Genomic DNA, 16,025 nt, shown 5'->3' on the forward strand with positions numbered 1-16,025 from the left:
CAGTCAAACGAATGACAACGACAATAAAGCACATTTACAAAAGGAACTAAGAAGTGGAATTGGATTATGAAGTACTCATATCGGTACTTGATATCAGCAAGTACTCAAATCTAAGTACTTGTACTTGTACTCGGTCTGGAAAAAAGTGGTATCTGTGCATCCCTATTTTTTTCTCCCAGACTGTCAAAATATAACGGACACAAATTACAGATTACATGCACCATTTAATACAAGGCTATGTTTGATTTCCTCTGTGTGTTCTGTAATTTCTTCAAAATTAGATTTTTTTTTTTTTTTAAACGAGGCCTGTCGAACAGATAGGATTGAATAATTTTAAAAGGAAATAACTAATATTATCTTTGACTCGTTGTTGTTGTTCCCCTAACAATCTACCAGGTAGGTTTAAGATGAAAATATATCTATTATTACCGCACAGATAGTCTGGGTATCAGGAGTAAAATCAGACTTAATGGAAAGCCTTATATATGCACTCATACTTGGATGGCTTTACCTTTTTCATGGATTTTTTTTTATATCATGTGTCTGTAACCACACTTTTATCAGGGTAGAATATGTAGACCAGAGTAGAAATTCAGTGGTGGAAAATAAACATGGAGATAAAAACATCAAGTTCAAATAAAGCAAGAATACTTAGATATAAAATTATATCCGTCCTTGCAGAAAATTAGATATATTTTCAGTCTTGTTACTCTAAATATGGGGAGAAGCTTTAAATATATTTCCAGATGCATTTATCTTTGTTGTTTTTTCTCTTTATTATAGCTCGGCTGCTGCAATTTCAGTGAAGGAAAGCAATGGTACCTTCATCAGTACCTTGAATCTACTGCTTTACAATGTAAGTTCACACCAGTCCGGTATAAATATGTAACATTTTGCCGCATGGAACCGAGGCTATTGCCCTGAGGACCAGCCTTTATGTGAACCAGCCTACATCAAAATGCGTAGGAAGCTCTTCAGTAAAGTTAATCTGCACCTTTTACATCTGCAACTGCAGCAATTACCCAGAGCAATGATCCACGTAGGAGACAGGGAAGATACCAAAAGACTCCCAAAGCCTTTTGTATGCAGCTCAAACAGGCAGCAAATTACCTTTAATCCTGTAATTTGAGCAGATTATACTCAATTTACCCTCAATTCATTTCAGTCTTCTGCTAAATTCACTTGTCAATTTGATGCAAATAATTGGGATTCTGTGGAAACCAGATGATAGATATGCATGGAAATGGAGTGAAATAACTTGTCTGATGCAGAAAATCGGAGATTCTCGCTGAGACTCATTTGTGATTCATGTCCAGGACTCGTCGTACGTTCAGCAGCTGGCCATCCCCATGGCAGGACTGACGCTGAAGACGCGGGTGTTTGCAGCAGTGAAAGCCTCAAACCTGGACAGGAGGTATTGATCAGAAACACCCACTTTCAGACAGGATGAGCAGGTTTAACCCACTTTGTGTGGGACTGTACAGAGTTGGAATTGTCCCCACTTTGTCCCACATATTGACACAATGAGGATATGAGTTCAAACAGATTAAATCATATGTTTCTGCTTGTTTCAATAATATTTCGGTAATTAATGAGATCAGGAGACTTTTTTTTTTAAAATTATGTGGCTTATTTTGTTCATTTTGATCATTTATGTTCTTTAATTGCTCAATTTTTTGTTAATGTTATTATTTTCTTGTTAGTTTTGTTGATTTTTTAAATTTTCTTGATCATTTTATTCATTTTTTTATTTTTTGTTGATTGCTGTTCTTTTATGTTGATTTTATTTATTATTTTGTTGATTATTTTGTTTATTTTCCTTCATCTTATTCATTTTTTGTACACTTTTTACAATGACGACATGAGTTCAAATAGATTAAGGTCCAGGAAATCAACTAAAAAACAGCACGTTTCTGCTTGTTTCAATAATATTTCGGAAATGAATGAGATCAGGAGACTTTTTTTTTTAAATTATGTACATCCATTGGTTTTAACTTAAAAGCTTCATCATACGCATTTCTTCGTGTGGTTTTCATGATGAGGGTTTGTGCATGACACGCAAAATGATTGTTAAAAGTTAAGATTAAGACTTCTCCTCTTCATCACCCCTTCCACCTGTCTGTCTTGCTTTTTCGCTTCCTGCTAGAGCGCCCCCTGGAGACCGTTAGCCCGTAAAAATCTATACTTGAGCTACAGGGTTCATAGCGTGAGAAAAAAGTAGCGGCTTATAGTCCAGAAAATACAGTATATTGAATATATTATCTTTTTCCTGTTGGTAGAAATTTAACCCAGACATCATCATATAAACCTTAACACTTGAGTTTCACGTTAGCAGAGTATAATAATAACCTGTCATATAATGTGTCTTATCTTATTAACAGTGTCTTTGTGTCGAGGGCAGGTCTGCAGCATACTGAACTTGGATTTGACCTGCTCTTAATCCTGATCATTTCTTAAAGAGCTGAAGAAACGCCCTTTTTGTGAACTTTTGACATTGACATTCCCTGGCATATGTCGCCCCCACGTTGTAGCATGAGATATTTACACAGAAAGGTGGTAAACAGAAAGATTATTTAAATATTTATTTCCATACCTTAACTGCTTTTTTCCAAACAGTGCCTGTAACACGGCTGGTTCAAAAACCCAGAAAAGTCATTGATCGCTATCTTCATCTTCCTTCTGTGCATTGAAACCACTGCAGTCGTCTTCTTCAGTGTCGGAGTTGAACATGCTCAGAAAGGCTCCGTCACACACCTTCTCAGTCTGTCTTCCGTTGTCGCTCTTAGTGGCACTTATGTGCAGCAGCTCTATTTCCTTCTTGAACAGACACATCCATTGGTTTTAACTTAAAAGCTTCATCATATGCATTTCTTCGTGTGGTTTTAATGATGAGGGTTTGTGCATGACACGCAAAATGATTGTTAAAAGTTAAGATTAAGACTTCTCCTCTTCATCACCCCTTCCACCTGTCTGTCTTGCTTTTTCGCTTCCTGCTAGAGCGCCCCCTGGAGACCGTTAGCCCGTAAAAATCTATACTTGAGCTACAGGGTTCATAGCGTGAGAAAAAAGTAGCGGCTTATAGTCCAGAAAATACAGTATATTGAATATATTATCTTTTTCCTGTTGGTAGAAATTTAACCCAGACATCATCATATAAACCTTAACACTTGAGTTTCACGTTAGCAGAGTATAATAATAACCTGTCATATAATGTGTCTTATCTTATTAACAGTGTCTTTGTGTCGAGGGCAGGTCTGCAGCATACTGAACTTGGATTTGACCTGCTCTTAATCCTGATCATTTCTTAAAGAGCTGAAGAAACGCCCTTTTTGTGAACTTTTGACATTGACATTCCCTGGCATATGTCGCCCTCAAATAACTGGATTCAGATACATATTATTTCAGGAATTCTGTGACAACTCTCTGAGAAACCACATTCGCTTTGTTATTTCCTCACAATTACTTTAGTCAAACAAACAGTGTCAGTGTGGTGTTGGACTTGACTCAGATTTGGCTATGTAATGTCTGATGTGGATATGTGATCTTGCCCACGGGGCTTCTTTATGGGTGGGAGAGGCAATGTTCTAGAAACCAGGGTGTAACCATCACAGTAAATACGGTGAATCTCCAGGACACAATGATTTGTTGGTTCATGGCTTAATTCCCACCTGTAGTCACCAGTAAATGACTTTCCTCCATCACTGGTGGAGTAATTAGATGGAGCAGTATTTAATTAAATCACAAAATGAATAGAATCCTAATGTGTTACTGAGAAAAATCTGTTCTTAAATGATATACTAGGATCATTTTCCTTTACTCCAGGCATAGTCATGATTTGTTTTGGTGGTTCCAAACATACTAATCTTAACCCATAAAGACCCAGTGCTACTTCTGTGGTAGTTCCCAAATAAGTCATAATGATAGTTTAATTCACTTATCATGTAGATGTTCATTAAAGCTCTGATTAAAGCTGAGGGTTATTATATCAGAAACAAAGAAAACTGAAGAAAAAGTGATTTTCTTAGCAAATCTGTCAATAACTGAACATAACCCCAGTGTGTCCATCCACTGTCATTGATCCAACTCCATGGGTTTTACTGGGGAATCAATGTTGTAGAAGATGACGCTGTTTCCACGGTAACTACGGAGCCTCTGAACGTCCAAATATGCTCATATCTGATGAGCATGAAAAGATGAATAACTGTATTTTACACCAATTATTTACACGTATTGATAGGATTAATGGATTAAGAGGTATTAAACAGTTTAGATCAGTAGAGGGTTTTGGTTTTTGAAGGTTAACAGAGTAATTACAGGGTCCTGGATGGTATGAAATGATAAATTTTCCTAATTTTTCAAGGATTTTGATCATTTTCGACTCAAATTATAAGAATTTCTTCACTTTTATGCCATATTTCAAGGTTTTTTGGGTAATTTTTCCTTTATTTTTTGAAGTATTTTGCTAGTTTTATTCTCATTTTGCAAGTTGTTGTATATTTTACCCTATGAATAATTGAAGTAAAATTGCATTTTACACCAATTATTTACATATTTTTATTTTTATGTACATTCATTTTAGTAATTTTTTTTCTTTTTTTTTTTTGCATCATTTAGGATTTTGTACATTTTTTATTCATTTTTGTTCATTTTTATTTAGTATTTAACTTAACCCCAGTGTGTCCATCCACTGTCATTGATCCAACTCCATGAGTTTTACTGGTGAACAATGTTGTCGAAGATGACAGTGTTTCCATGGTAACTACGGAGCCTCTGAACGTCCAGATGGGTCATATCTGATGACCATGAAAAGATGAATAACCGTGTTTGACACCAATTATTTACATGGATTGATAGGATTAGTGGATCAACAGGTATTAACCAGTTTAAATCAGTCGTCAGTTTTGGTTGCCAGTGGCTTTTTAGGTCTTTATGGGTTAATAAATGTTTTTTTAGGGGGGATTTTCAGTTTATTTCTCATTTTAAACCATCCGTTAAAAAAAACACTAATGTGAATGTAATGAGTTGTATATAGCTGTGTTACTGATAAAATCACTGAAATAGTTTAATAAGGACTTCAGAAATGTTCCCAAAACACTGTATACAACAGATTATTTTAGCTGATGTTTATAAATTTACTATAACAGCCTTTCATTTGTGCCCCATGGGACCTTATTGAAAAAAAGAATTGTATTGCAGTCGGTGGTGAGAGGCAAGTCATTTTTACATCCCATTAAAATTAGACATCATTTATTCATACAATATTTGACCATTTACAAAATCATTTTACTAGTCCAGGAAGAGAAAAATACATAATTACGCTGTTGCCCATAAAATTGGAATTTATTTTTAATTTATTTTTTTTAACCTCTTTTCATGAAATGATTATGACAGTGTGATTTATTCTTGATGGATAAAGTGTAACTGGGACTCAGTATGTAATCACTGCACATAGTCAAAGGCAATTACTGATGTGTAGAAATAGGAATAAAACCAGGAATGTGTCCAAAAAACTAATTATTCCAACTTAATGGGCAACAGTGTAAATGACTACATACCTAAAAGTTGCAGAAGTGACAGTAGTCCCTTTCCCGTTGGACATCTGCGCAAAACTTTACCCATATTTACTAAATGTTGTAAAAACAGAAGTGCGTAATGTGGGTTTTTCCATTAAATCACAAATGCAATGATTTGTTTATTTATTATTGCAACATGTCAGTAGAAGTCATTCCTTAAACATGAACATAAATATCTGTTGTTTTGAATCTAGTATGCTCGTTACCCCTCTATCTCCTACTAAATTATACAATTATTGGGTTTCCTCATTTGCAGAAACTGTGACTTTTAATTGATGTTTACAGTTAGATTTTAATCAAACACGATGTGTATTTGGTGACACAATTGACACAGGATCACAAACTAATGTCTCACTGGAACTTTGAACACCTTTCTATAACAACACATTATAAGCAGATGCATAATTAACTGTTTGAATAATGTTAAAGTCGCTCTGACACTGAGTGGTTAGATGGTATCTGGTTATTCTGGATGGCATTTTCAGATGGTTTTCAGAGGTATTGTCTCATTCAGAGATACTATTTGAGGTAAACTATCTAAACTTTTGTATTTAACCACTATCCTGAATGTTTCTGTGAAATAAAGCTTACAACAATTCAGACATGGGAGATGGAAAAATTACTTTTGGGTTAGTTTTGCTTATTATTTCTTCTTCTTCTTCTTCTAATAATAATAATAATAATAATAATAATACTTTTTATTATTATTATTATCACCATCATTATAATTAATACTTTATTATGGCCACCTTGCTACTTGTTGTTTCTATTAGTGCTTTACAATATACAATTGCATGTTTCTTTAATACTTTTTTTTTTTTCAATACTGTTTTCTTTTCAGAGTGATTGTTTTGTTGCTGTGTTTTTTTTTGTTGTTGTTTTCTTGTGGTATTTCTTGTGTGTATATATGGCGTTGTGCTGCTATTGGAATCTCAATTTCTTGAAGGCTCTGCCCAAAGGAGCAATGAAGTTCAGTTGAATCTAATCTAATCTAATCTAATCTAATCTAATCTAATCTAATCTAATCTAATCTAATCTAATCTATCTTTGATGTTCTTCATATGGATATTACAGTAATTTGGTTTGATTGTGGTGTCTAAATCTTATAATATTGACTTTTCCTGTCGCTTTATGATGAGCGTCTTTTACATTTTTACACTCAGATGTTTAGTTAAATGGAACAGGAGTGTGTGCACCCATTAGGCTCAAAATGCGCCACCCACAGAACACTTTAACACCACACAAGTGTTAAAACAACACCCATGAATCAGTAGATAATTACAACGACTCATTTTGTACCTCATCCTGTTCTTTAAAAAAACACAAACAGCAGTGTGTATCCAAAACACCACGAGCAGCTCTTTATATTCACATAAAGTCTGTAACTGCATTCATGAATGTCTTATCTAAAACAGATGGAACGTTCTCATGGACTACTGCTACACCACACCCTCTGGAAACCCAAACGACGACCTCCGCTATGATCTTTTCTTTAGGTAATGCACATCTGATCATCACTGTTCTGATCATTTCTCTCGGCCTCCTCTCTAATCAAATTGTTTCATTCTTCCACTTTGAGCCAGCTGTGAAAAAGACCCTCAGACCACTGTCTTCGAGAACGGGAAGAGCCAAATGGGCCGCTTTGCCTTTGAAGTATTCCGCTTTGTGAAGCACAAGAACCAGAAGATGTCCACCGTCTTCTTGCACTGTGTCACCAAGCTTTGTCGATCTGACGACTGCCCGATGCTCATGCCAGTGAGACGAAAAAATGCATCAACACACACAGCTGATTATTTAACTTTACTGACTTAGGCTACGTTCAGGTCTTAATGCACAATTGGAATTTTTTTGTGAAATCCGATTTTTTGTGTGCTCGTTCATATTACAAATTAAATGCTACTTCTATCAGTTCTCAGTCTGAACTGAATGCGACCCTGAAGTGACCAAGGTTATAATAGTTTTGGATTTTTCATTATACACTGAACAAAAATATAAATGCACGACTTTTGTTTTTGCTCCCATTTTTCATGAGCTGAACGCAAAGATCTAAAACTTTTTCTATGTACACAAAAGGCCTATTTCTCTCAAATATTGTTCATAAATTTGTCTAAATCTGTGTTAGTGAGCACTTCTCCTTTGTCCTTTGCTGAGATAATCCATCCACCTCACAGGTGGGGCATATCAAGATGCTGATTAGACAGCAGGATTATTGCACAGGTGTGACTTAGGCTGGCCACAATAAAAGGCCACTCTAAAATGTGCACTTTTACTGTATTGGGTGGTCCAGGGGGGTCAGAAAACCAGTCAGTATTTGGTGTGACCACCATTTTCCTCGCACAGTCTTCTTCATGAATTCTCTGAAACACCTTTGGAGATGGCTTATGGTAGAGAAATGAACATTCAATTCACGGCAAAAGCTCTGGTGGAGATTCCTGAAGTCAGCATGCCAATTGCATATTCCCTCAAAACTTGTGACATCTGTGGTATTGTGCTGTGTGATAAAACTGCACATTTTAGAGTGGCTTTTTATTGTGGCCAGCCTAAGGCACACCCGTGCAAAAATCATGCTGTCTAATCAGCATCTTGATATGCCACACCTGTGAGGTGGATGGATTATCTCAACAAAGAAGAAGTGTTCACTAACACAAATTTAGACAGATTTGTGGGCAATATTTGAGAGAAATAAACCTTGTGTGTACACAGAAGAAGTTTTAGATCTTTGAGTTCAGCTCATGAAAAATGGGAGCAAAAACAAAAGTCGTGCATTTATATTTTTGTTCAGTATAGTTTAGTTTTATTTAGTTTTGACTCTCTTTTCTCTAATTCAGTTAGTTTGAATTAGTTTTTACAGCCGGTTTGCTAGTTTTTATTAGTTTTCATTTTTTTCTAAATACTTAGTTTTAGTTTAGTTTTAGTTTCTTCGTATGTTTTTTCTTCTTCTCCGTCGTATTCAAATAAATTCCAGACAAGACTACTTTCTCCCAACTTTAGTCTCCATGTTTCCAGGTAGAGTGGGGACCAGAAGACGACTCGAAACCACAAGTGTCGAGAAGTGACGGACCGTTAATATATGGTGCCGCTAGCTAAAATTGCTTGAGGGAAATAAATCGATTTCGTATCAATCCAACATTGACAAAAACGAAAACTAAGGGAATTTTTATCCATAATTTTTATCCGTTTTAGTTGGTTTTATAAGCACACAATACAGTTTCAGTTAGTTATCGTTTTTTTCTTTTAATTATAGTTTTTATTTATTTCAGTTAACAAAAGTATTTTTTTCAATTCTAGTTTTCGTCATTTTGTTAGTTTTCGTTAACAATAATAACCTTGGAAGTGACCCACATGCACAAAAGAGGTCCTGACGCAGTACGTGACCACGCAGCACACACTGTGTTTACGGAAGTAAATATGGAGTCATCTCGTATCAGCATGTGTGTGGCACTGATAAAGTTTCACTACAACCCGAAGTCAGCACCATTACAGTCAAATAATTTTTAAGTAGAAAATTAAAAAAGAGGAGAGCCAGGTTTTTTGCTGTAGCCTTTTGTGGTGCAATAGCTGCTACATCTGTACCACGTTTATAGATTACATACTGCCCACATCTGTTGTCAATTAGGCCTCAGAAGAGCACCACTAAATAAAAGACCTTTTTGATAAATCTTTACGATGAATCTGTCTGACATTTTTATTCCCTGTCTAACACAAGACAGAGTTTTGTTTTGTAGACATGACTGTAATTTACTCATGTAGTGTATTAATGCACAGTTTTTACTGGAGTATTTCTATTTTATGTTACTTTAGGATTCAGCCCCCCCCCCATCACCACCAAAATGTAATCAATCAACATTTCCTGAAAATTTCATCAAAATTCTTCCATAACTTTTTCAGTTATCTTGCTAACAGAAAAACAGATAAACAAACCCCAATGAAAACATAACCTCCGCCGATCCTTGGTGGAGGTAAAAATAAGATAAATCTATAGTATAAAAGGGAAGTGGGATCTGTTGTGTGTCTGGGGATTCACACTAAATCCGTACAGAGCTGACTGTTGCAGTTTGTCATAATTATGGATTTTTGGTCAAGGAACAAACTAGTGAAAATGACAAATTGATAGAACCAATATTTTGGGAGGTATTAGTAATTATTACCTCCGCCAAGGAATGGCAGAGGTTATGTTTTCATCAGGGTTTGTCTGTTTGTTTGTCAGTTTGTGTTTTTGTCTGTTAGCAAGATAACTCAAAAAGTTATGGACGGATTTGGATGAAATTTTCAGGAAATGTTGATTCTGGCACAAGGAACAAATGATTCAATTTTGGTGGTGATCGGGGGGGGGGGCTGAATTCTAAAGTAACATAAAATAGAAATACTCCAGTACAAACTGTGCATTAGTACACTATATGAGTAAATTACAGTCATGTCTACAAAACAAAACTCTGTCTTGTGTTTGACAGGGAATAAAAATGTCAGACAGATTCATCATGAAGATTTATCAAAAAGGTCATTTATTTATCGGTGCTCTTTTGAGACCTAATTGACAACAGATGTGGGCAGTATGCAATCTATAAATGTGGTCAGGGCAGAGCGGGGTGCGGAGTATGACAGGTAATCAGAGTATGTTCTCGTCTTCAGTCAATATCCAGCCTTAACAGACAGTGGGCTGCTCCCTCATCCCCCATTCATTTTTCATTATAAATTGTGAAATATGAACCATTTGTGAGGTAGAAATTGAGTGGAATAATACATCTAGTGTAGAAATGTGGGATGATAATCACCCTGAGAGAGCCTACTTTAAAATCAAAACATATTTCATTGACATCACATTTGCAAATTTAACGAAGCTAGAAAAACATAGGAATACATTTTTCTACATCTAATGGGCATCGTAGTCTTTGTGTCTCCTGAATATGTTATCACAAGAAAGTGGAACGCTTCAGGGAGACTGATTTGTATGTCACACCAGTTCTTATAACATCTATCGTGCTATAGGTACGCATTTTCCTTTTGTGTGTTATTCAATGCTATTTACGCCAAGATCTCTGGGTCACATAACTAGAACCCTAATCCTAACCCTCAGTGCATGGTATTTGACGCAGTGTGAACATACAGTTGTGCTCATAAGTTTAGATACTCCATCAGATTCTTTGTGATTCTTCGGCCATTTTTCAGAGAATATGAGTGATAATACAAAAACGCTTCTTTCACTCGCTCTTTTTAAATCATTCTGACAACTAGGGATGTCACAATACCAAAAATTCAAGAATCAATACCGATACCACTAAAAGTACACGATTCTCGATACCAAAGTCGATACCATGTAAAAAAAAAAAAAAGAATCATAAGAACCCATAAACTTAAAAAAAGAAATCCTTTAAGTATATGCATATAAATGAATATTACTGTTTCCTCTAACTCTCATCTGTTCCACTGTCAGTCACAGTTTACTGCTTTGAATGCACACACCTGATTGGCTGAGTGGTATCACATGGGCTGGTTCTAAATACATGTAATTGGTCTGTGTGTTTCCTCATCTACTCTATCTTAAGCTGTGCTGGTTAAAGCAGAAGCGCTCCACCACCAGCTGGAGGTCTGGGTCTGTATGGGACAACTTCTGGGTCTAGACCCGGGCCATGATGCACCTGTTAGTTACCGCTGGTGTAGTTTCTTATTGTCAACATTTGGTATGGGCGGTGGAATGGAATGACTTCTCATGTCATCTTGCGATGATAAATAAACAAATCATCGCATTTGTGACTTAATGGAAAAACTGATATTACGCACTTCTGCTTTTTCAACATTTAGTAAATATCGGTAAAGTTTTGCACAGATGTCCAATGGAAAAGTGAGTACTTTCATGTTGGAATATCCAAGACCGTCCCATGTGCATTCTGTCAGAGTATGTAAACATATGAGCACAACTGTACACACGGAAAGCTTATAATGAGTACAGATAATAACACCAAATAATGTCAATTTAAAGTGGCGTGAGTATTAACGCGTTTTCATAATATCACGTTGCATCAGGAATGTTTCACTCTGTCACCGTATCTCTCTTTCCCATTTTTTGTAGATCTGTGGAAGCAGAAAAAAGAGAGACGTCTCAGAGGGAAAGGAATCAAGTACTGCATCTGGAAATGCCGTCTTGACTGCTGGGCCTATTATCACTCGGAGTGGTACGGTTTGATAATGCTCCTCCTCCTGTGTTATAGCTTCTGCTTAGAGTCTGTTTCTCCTTCCAGCCAACCTTCTCTCCTGACATTATTATCCAAACAGCAGCGCCTGAAAAGCCTTTTTTCCAACCTGAACCTTAACTCTTACAGTCCAGGACTAGATGCTCTTTTGATTAATGTAAACACTTCTTCTTCTTCACTAAAATATTGACCTTTTCAATTCCTTTTTTTTTTATCATTCTAAGTGCTACTCTAGAATTTCCAACCTTTAATTTTGAGATCTGTAATTACTGTCAGCATGAAATATATTTCCTACCACAGTGCACAAAGACCCCATTTATACTTGGTATTAAAAATGCAGTCTGTATCCAGAGATGTTATCAAGACATGAGTAATGCAGGACAATGTGTTTGTTTACACCTGGTATTTTTACTACATTCTTAAAACTGTATATATCATTTAAAGTGGCCATCATCATGATGCGATGTCATATGAAGCTTTCATTTGTTATGACATAAAAACCATTTTAACCCATAAAGCAGGGGTGTCAAACTCATTTTAGTTCAGGGTCCACATTCAGCTAAATTTAATCTGCAGTAAAATAATAACATAATAATATATAAATAATGTCAACTCCAAACTTTTCTCTATGTCAGGGGTGGCCAACCCTGGTCCTGGAGAGCCACAATCTTGCATGTTTTAGATGTATCCCTCTTCCAACACACCTGATTCAAATGATAAGCCTGTCATCAAGCTCTGCAGAAGCCTGATAATGACCATCAGGTGTGCTGGAAGAGGGATACATCTAAAACATGCAGGATAGTGGCTCTCTAGGACCAGGGTTGCTGACCCCTGATCTAATACATGCAGGATTGTGGCTCCCCAGGACCAGGGTTGGCCACCCCTGCTCTATGTTTTAGAGCAAAAAAAATAAATGTACATTATGAGAAGGTTTACATTCGCAAAGTATCCTTTCAAATGATGTGATTAACGTGAACAAACTGAAAAAGTAAGTGTAATTTTAACAGTATTCTGCCTCAGTTTATCATTTACACACGTACATTATAACTTACAGATCACAGTGGATCTACAAACACACAAAACATTTAATAACAGGCAGAATCTTGTTAAAATTGTACATACTTCACTTTCAGGTTGTTCATATTTGTTCAGGTTATTCACATTTTTCCGAAATTAATCTTTGTTTTAGTGTAAATACATGAAAATATTCACATTTACAAAGAGAAAAATTTGAAGTTGTCGTTATTTTTATGTTATTATGATCGTATTTTACTGGTCCTGCCCACTTGAGATTGAATTGGTCTGAATGTGGAACCTGAACTAAAAGGATTGTTAATATCTTAGTGTAATTGTTGCATTTCTCAAATTCATCCCAAGGGCCGAACTGGACCCTTTGGTGGGCTGGATTTGGCCCCCGGGCTGTATGTTTGACACCTGTGCCATAAAGACTACAGTGCTACCTTGGTGTCGTAGCAGTAGTAGTAGTAGTAGTATTAACATTTAACTCGGTCTAACTTGTGTCACTCTGGTATCAGATCTCAGACATCAGTCAGCATTTTATAACATTTTTGAGTCGTTTGGAACAACTGATGTTTTAGCCTTAAACATACGCTGGTACAGATACATGACATAGTAAACATATGGGGTAAGGAAGCTGTTAAAATATTTGTGTGCATACGACAGATATGCGTGTATATTAGCTTATAGTTGTGTAAAATTAAATATAGTTGTGCAAAAAGCTACAGGATAAAATATCAAATATACATATGAAGGACTACAAAAACTACTGAAATATACAAACGCTAACTATACGACAGATAAGCATATATACAGGTAATCTAGGAAATATACAGGTGAGATTAGGAAAACAAGGGGCATGTCCTGTAAGTATTTCACTGAGGTAGGGGGAGTATTGTGCTGTCTGTTAGACTGGGGGGTGGGGCACATTTAACCACTTGATGCAAATGAAGCAACCCCATATCATAATACTGCATGATGGGTAATGACGTCATCCACCTCTCTTCTCAGTCTGGATCTGGGTCAGTCTGGACTCATCAGACCACATCAGACCTCTTTCCATTCTTCCACTGTCCAACTTTTACACTCAATATCAAACTAATGGTTGTATTAAGAAAGGAGAAACTGCTCACTGCATCAGTTAAAGCTAAAAAAAAAAAAAAAAAAAAAAAAACTTGTTTCCAGCTGAAACACATTAAAAAACTGCAGTAAATCCAATCCAGTCCAATCCAATTTTATTTATAAAGCACTTTAAAACAACCACAGTGGACCAAAGTGCTGTACAGAAGACTAAAAGTACAATACAAACTAATAAAAGCATTAAAAAAAAAAACCTTAAAATCAAATTAAAATAGATAAATAAAACAAGTTAAACAACTAAACGTCAACAGTAAATATCCAATGTTTACTTAGTTATATCCAGGTCACTGCTGTTTGTAGGCGGGTACTGTTGTGTTAGGATTGTAGAGTAATTTAGATGAACAAAATAAGAATTTTTGTGGGACTTTTCTCACAAAACAGTTATTCTTTCATAACCTGCTAATTAACTGGAACACTCGATCGCATGTATTTGTATGTAGGACTTGAGACTTGACACTGGTATTTTTAAGAAGACAAATAAAGTACACAGTGACCTGGATTGTCACAAGAACGCCTAAAGGTATCCTCTTTGCGTGTAAATGGAAATTAGCCAACGCACGTAAAAACAGTAAAGTATACTGTGGTGAATACAATGCCCTGCTTTTATCCTTAAATGCCCTTTTCTGCTGTTTTGCAGATGAAACGCCGACCAACAACTCTCAGCTGGGTAAGTCTTCATGCTCAGTTTAGAATGACACTCCACTGACTTTGAATGATATGATGTTGAGGTCATTTAAGACTAAGAACACTCAAATTAAAGGGAAATTACTCAGGTCTTATAGTCTATTATGTATTATCAGTTTATGGCAGATTAAGGCCCCTCCTCCGCTCACTGTTATTGCGCTACAGTTGCTTCCTACAAAGAGCAGAATGACTATTGAAATTGTTGCAGGTGGGAGCGAGCAAAACCTATTGAGAGCAATTAAGCAGCAAAGAGAAGCCATTCATTTCCAAATGAGAAGAAAAGTGGCGGAGTTGTTTCTGTGCTCCGAGCGCAGCATGTCTTGTTGACTTATTCCATTCTGGTCTGTTTGACTCAAGCGAAATTGCTGTTTCTGCTATTTCTCAGATGAATTTCTAACTTCTATTGATTTTTGAATGTTGATGCTGTTGGACTCCTGCTGTTGTGGATGGCTGAATCATTTTCTGCTATCAAATGCCATTGAAGCTGGGTGGAAATGTCTCAGCGTGACATAAAAAGTTGTATAATATCGGCCAAAAACAAGAAAAAACAAAGCATTAAATATAAAACGGACTGAGATATGGGCTCCACTTTTTCTATTGTGGCTTTGTCGTGAAAAGGATACTTCAGATTATGTGAAACGAAGTCGTATGAGCTGCTTATCCATATTCTGTGTACTTACACTCTACAGAAATAGAAACGCAACACTTTTGTTTTCGCTCCTGTTTTTCATGAGCTGAACTCAAACATCTGAAACTTGTTCTGTGTTCACTAAAGGCCTGTTTCTCTAAAATATTGTTAACAAATTTGTCTAAATCTGTGTTGGTGAGCATCATCCATCCACCTCACAGGTGTGGCAGATCAACAGACAGCAGGATTATTGCACAGGTGGGCCTTAGGCTGGACACAATAAAAGGCCACTCTAAAATGTGCAGTTTTACTGTATTGGAGGGGTCTGTGGGGGGTGGGGGTGGGGGGGTCAAAAAACCAGTCAATATCTGGGGTTACCAACATTTGCCTCACGCAGTGCAACACATCTCCTTCGCTTAGAGTTGTTGATTGTTATTTATTATCTCGAAGTGGCTTCTGACACAGTACTGTGGCACGAAAAATGGTTTTTACTGGTTTTTACATCCCTACTTCTACTCAATGAATTTCATCCTTGGGGGGGGGGGGGGGGACAACCAACCAATGTAAATACCAGCAGGTTGTGACAGTTCTTTCACCTATATCCTATATCACTGACATTAACGTTCACCTGATCCGAACTGTCGAAGTCTCAGAATTCGCAAACTTCCCCATGCACTGGGGCGCCGTAAAGGAGGGGTAAATGTGACAAATTCATGGGGCCCAGCATTTTTGGGGGGGCCATAGGGCAGTGGAGGGGTCCAGTGGATACAGGTTAGAAGTTGTGAAAATTTCGTG

At 36.6% G+C, this 16,025-nt stretch overlaps 1 protein-coding gene across 1 annotated transcript in view; it reads left to right on the forward strand.

The window, feature by feature from the left end:
• The window catches only part of zpld1a (zona pellucida-like domain containing 1a), a 32,830-nt gene that overhangs the window by 12,602 nt on the left and 4,203 nt on the right, over positions 1-16,025 (forward strand). The window contains exons 4-9 of the mRNA XM_030153310.1: positions 784-856; positions 1,317-1,414; positions 6,989-7,069; positions 7,157-7,328; positions 11,641-11,743; positions 14,556-14,585. Coding sequence (XP_030009170.1) covers positions 784-856; positions 1,317-1,414; positions 6,989-7,069; positions 7,157-7,328; positions 11,641-11,743; positions 14,556-14,585 — 557 coding nt within the window. The remainder of the gene's footprint in view (positions 1-783; positions 857-1,316; positions 1,415-6,988; positions 7,070-7,156; positions 7,329-11,640; positions 11,744-14,555; positions 14,586-16,025) is intronic.

This window comes from Sphaeramia orbicularis, chromosome 14 (assembly GCF_902148855.1).
Source record: "Sphaeramia orbicularis chromosome 14, fSphaOr1.1, whole genome shotgun sequence".
Classification (NCBI taxonomy): domain Eukaryota; kingdom Metazoa; phylum Chordata; class Actinopteri; order Kurtiformes; family Apogonidae; genus Sphaeramia; species Sphaeramia orbicularis.